The sequence below is a fragment of the Humulus lupulus genome, chromosome 2 (genome assembly GCF_963169125.1).
Source record: "Humulus lupulus chromosome 2, drHumLupu1.1, whole genome shotgun sequence".
Classification (NCBI taxonomy): domain Eukaryota; kingdom Viridiplantae; phylum Streptophyta; class Magnoliopsida; order Rosales; family Cannabaceae; genus Humulus; species Humulus lupulus.
In genome coordinates this window covers 3,968,647-3,973,625 of record NC_084794.1, presented here as the reverse complement: position 1 = coordinate 3,973,625, position 4,979 = coordinate 3,968,647, and the positions used below count along the sequence as shown (strand labels likewise).

At 29.3% G+C, this 4,979-nt stretch overlaps 1 protein-coding gene across 1 annotated transcript; it reads right to left on the bottom strand.

Moving 5' to 3' along the window:
* Window positions 1-743: 743 nt before the first annotated feature.
* LOC133816934 (UPF0481 protein At3g47200-like) lies at window positions 744-3,274 on the bottom strand. The gene is made up of 2 exons (XM_062249279.1): window positions 3,135-3,274; window positions 744-2,277 (listed from the first exon to the last, which is right to left on the bottom strand). The coding sequence occupies exon 2, from the start codon at window positions 2,270-2,272 to the stop codon at window positions 767-769; it is 1,506 nt and encodes a 501-aa protein (XP_062105263.1). The 5' UTR covers window positions 2,273-2,277; window positions 3,135-3,274; the 3' UTR covers window positions 744-766.
* Window positions 3,275-4,979: the final 1,705 nt, after the last annotated feature.

The window sequence follows — 4,979 nt, the reverse complement described above, 5'->3', positions numbered from 1 at the left end:
CAATTCCATATCACTACAATTAACGAAATGCAAAGTTATGAAAAGAATTTGTATTTATAACTTTATTACTATAATTATTGCTATCTTAATTTCCCAAAAGAGAGAATACCGAAATTCTGGTAGGTAACTTATAATTTAGACGTAAAATAATAATACACGTATATATTTGAGGAATTTTTTAGACTAAAATTATAATTGGACTGTTTAGCTTAATAGTATTATTTGTGGAAATAGACTATTTTAGAATTTATTTTGCACTTTAGTCTTTGGTAATTTTTCACAAAATGTTCTTTAGGATATCTAGAAATCCTAATAGTAGTATGGAACATTATTTTGTAAAATATTATCAAAAACTAAACCAAATTATGTTCTCCCATACTACGTGTGCATGGAAGGACGAAGACATTTTAGCCATTGTGAGAGCTCACGCCCCAGCTCAAAATAAAATTATTTGAAATTTTAATTAAATATTATAACATAATTAAAGAAAATAACATAAAAACCCTCACTAATATTCTAAATCTATCAAAAGCCCCACCTCTTGTCAAAATCTGTCACTGCGTGCATGCATGGCATGCTATGATTGGAAGAGTAGATGACAATCACTATCGATTTTATTATAAGAGATTCAAGCACTCAAACCCATTCATGCCAAGTAAAATACATAATATTATGACTATGATAAAATCACACCTTTATTTTGAGTGGAACATTGCTGAAGTGGTCTCAATTAACATGTAGTAGTACTAAAACATGTTAATTCTTATTAAAGATGTCTAAAGTAGACATTCTTCAGTGTTGCAGAGACTGTAAAAAGCAACACAAAAAGTCCAACAACAGTGGAACTACCAGTCCAAAGATCCTTAAAGTAAACCTTTTTCAGAGTTGCTCTGGTAACATTCCAACGATTCTCATAAAACGTATTGAGTTCATTGTAATAAGTGGCATAGTAAGACTTCTCCCGGGGAATCTGATTGCAAAGACCGTTGATCAACTTGGCTGCTTCCTTGTTACTCCCAAGCAAGTTAGTCAAAATCTTCCTGTCCACAAGAAACTCAACATCTTCACCAGTGTTTATGAGCTGATCCATGAGAGCCACATAGCCACATATGTAGTCCTCATCAGGGTACAGACACTGCTCCAAGGCCATCACATTTCTCAGCAGACTCTCTGTGTCATTCTCTAACTTCAGCTCGGGAAGCTTCAGCCGCATACCCTTTATGATTGGTATGAACTTGAGAATAATCTTCTTCTTAGAGATCTTCACATCAGTTAAGCATGTTCCTTTGCGCGCAGGCTCAAAAGTCACACCGGCTCTATCAAGCTTTGTGGCCGAGTAGAGGTACTTCCTATCTGCTATGTTGTCTTGATGTGGATTCTTCTTCGATATAAACTCCCTTGGCAGCCAAAACTTTCGAAGCAAATCTGTGAAGTGTTTGATATCTCTGATGTCCTGAACTTTTACCCTTCTGCAGGTTTCAGTCAAGTAATGTTCCTCAAAGAAAAAACGAGTTAGTAATAGAAGAGGATCATTACCACCATCTTCTTGATTATCAGCTGCTATCTGGTCTGGCTTTGATGATGATTTTTCAACTTGGCAGCAAGTTAAAGAGGTGTTAAGACAGAAACAACCGCATGATTTACGAGGATCAGTAGCAGTAGTATATTTTGGCTTGGGAATAACAACAGGAGGGAGATAGTTTTTGACAAGTTTATAGATTTTCTTAACAATAAAAAAAGGAAGTTGATTCTCAAGTAAAATCAAGTCAAGCTTTATAGCTTTCCTCAACCATGGAGTTCTCAAGATACAATCCCTCCTAACACCTTCTTCCCCATAATTAATGCTCCTCAAAAAAAGCTCAAGTATGAAGCAAGCATCTTTCAGAATCATTTTTACGAACAGTTCGCCATCATTCTCTAACTCAGCTGGGATATTTCCTTCATAACTTTTACGAAGCCTTTTGTAGTAACCATGAATGAAATCTACCCAATCAGATTCTTTCTTGGAGTTTTCAAAGTTCTCAAAGCGTTTAAGAAAACTTTTTTGATATTTGGATTTGAGGCTCTCCATTTCACTAAGCTTCTCACTGCCATGGTGATAAGGACCAATGGACACAAGTTGGGGAGTGTAAGCTGATTTGTTTACGTCACGAAGCTTTCTGGGGATTTTGTAAATGATAAGATCAGAACACTCAGATTCCCAGCTTTCCCATATATCTACTATGATATGACCAGGCTGAGTCTCCTCTCCATTATTTGTATTTTCAGCCATAATATCTGTTAATAAATATTATAAACATAATTAACAAATATTTTAGTGACAATTTATACATAAAAACCAACAACAAAAGAATTATTTGCTTGATATTTTTTATTAATTTTTTAAATTGATTTAATGACTAAAATTCAGGGAAAATATAAAAAACCAAATTTTAATTTTTAGAAGAAAAAAAATAAGAATGAAAGAAGATGAAAAGTCATATATATTTATATATATATAGACACTCTTAATGGTTACTATCAATGGATGATTACTTTAATATTAACCATTAGATTAAGATCAATAATCAATATTTATAGTTATTAATTAATATTTCTAAAAATAGATTTTGATTTTTTTTAATTTTTTAAAAGACTACCTAATTACATGACGGTCGTATAAATAATTTTAAAAAAACTTATTTAACCATTATATATAAAAATTCGAAAATAATGTAGAAAAAAATATTTATCATTTGGTGTTTTGTTATACTGAGTTACTATTTTGTTACATTATTATAATTATTAGTACTCATTTATAGGCAGTAACCATTGAAAAATCTTCCGTATATATATATTTATAACAGAGCTGCAATACAAATTTATTGAATGAAAAATAAAACCTAAACAAAAATTAAAATTAAAATAAAAGAATATCACCATAACCTCCTTTTCCTGGCTCATTGTTCAGACTTCACAATAATATATATATATATATACACTAATTAATTTCATAAATTAATCTCTCGTGACTATAAATATACACCAACATAGCATGTTCATATATATATATATATAAATAAAAATAAACATATACATATAAATATAAATTATTAGTATAGTGAATAAGTATTAAAAGAAAAGGAAGAATTAACCTGCTCAAAGTTGAGAAACTAGACACCGTTGGCTTGGCTATATAATAATAGGATCATACAAAATAAATAATAATACTGCTTTTGAGCAGGGTGTGCCTCTTATATTTATATATATTTATACACAACAATATATATATATATATATGCATAATACTTAACAGGCTAGCTGTCTCTAGATTGATCTCTCACTCTCACTTTATATAGCAATAAATAAAGATATTAATGCTATTAAATACGCCAACTAATTTTTGTAAATTATATTAATTTGCCGTTCTTGACATTGACTTAAAAGACAAATATGTTTTTTTTTTTGTTGGGTAACAAAATATATATTGGACAATTTTTTTTGATAGGGTTTCATTTTAAGTTTTATTAGTGAGATTCTCGGTGTTTTTTGACCTGTGAACAGTTTTTGGCGCGATTTTTTTTTATGATCATGTATATTGTAGCTATTTAGAACATCCTGCAAATTTTCAGAAAATTTCGAATAGTTTACAGTACCGAAAACTAGGTTCAAACATGTTGATTTCCACGTGCATAAAAAAAATTAATCACGCATACAACAACATGTTTGAACTTAGTTTTCGGTACTATAAACTATTCGGAATTTTATGAAAATTTGCAGGATGTTCTAAATAGCTACAATATACATGGTCATAAAAAAAACTGCACCGAAAATTGTTTACGGGTCGAGAACACTGAGAGCCCAACCAGTAGAGCTTAAAGTGAAGCCGCTATAGGAAAATTCTCATATATATATATATATAAAGTGTTTTTCTAAAAAAGGGGCATCACAAAGAGGTGCACCTGATTGAGCCTGTGATTAGTTTTTTTGTCTGATTTTTTTTTATGACTATGTATATTGTAGCTATTTAGAGTTTTCTGTAAATTTTTGAAAAGTTAAGAATTTGATGCGTGACTCTTTTTTATGCGCGTGGAAAATAGTTTGCTTGAATCTTATTTTTTACATTGTAAATTATTTATAGGATGTTCTAAATAACTATAATTTACACGGTCATAAAAAATCACGTCGAAAACTGTTCATGAATTGGAATCACAAAAGAAGTGCAATGATGCAACTCTTTTTTAGAGGTGCGCCATAAAAGTATCCATATATATAGGATTTTTCTTTGGTGGGGCTAAGAAAAGGGCATACCAGTATCGTGAACAATTTTGAACATAATTTATTTTATGATCATGTTTATTCTAGTTATTTAGAATATCTTGTAAATTTTAGAGAAATTTTGAATAATTTACAGTGCCGAAAACAAGGTTCACAGATTATTACACGTATGACTAATTTTTTCATGCGTATGAAAAATAACATATTTATACTTCATTTTTTATATTGTAAATTATTCAAAAAAATTTAAAATTTTATAAAATACTCTAAATAACTACAATATACACCATTATAAAAAAAAAATCTCATTCTTAAAACTATTTAAGAGCTAGAAACAAAAAAAAAAAAAATGCGTACTATATAATATCATTAGTCATTTCCGTATATTAATATGCATGTGTGGACCTTGCAGTAATAAAAGGTGAAAACCATTCTTGTTTCCCACTATTAACTATTTTATAATGACTCTTTGGTATAAATATATATATATATATATATATATATAAAACTCAGCTGCCATATAATACATAGAATAATATACATAGGTGAAAATAGATTGTTTTTCGATAATATTTTACAAAACTAATAAATTTTCTTTCATAATGTTTTGAAAAATTATTAGCTTTTGACAATTTTTGACTTGGTGTTACCAACATATCTGGTAGATTATTTTACAAAAATATTATTGAAAATAAATTATTATACAAAATAGCAAATATATA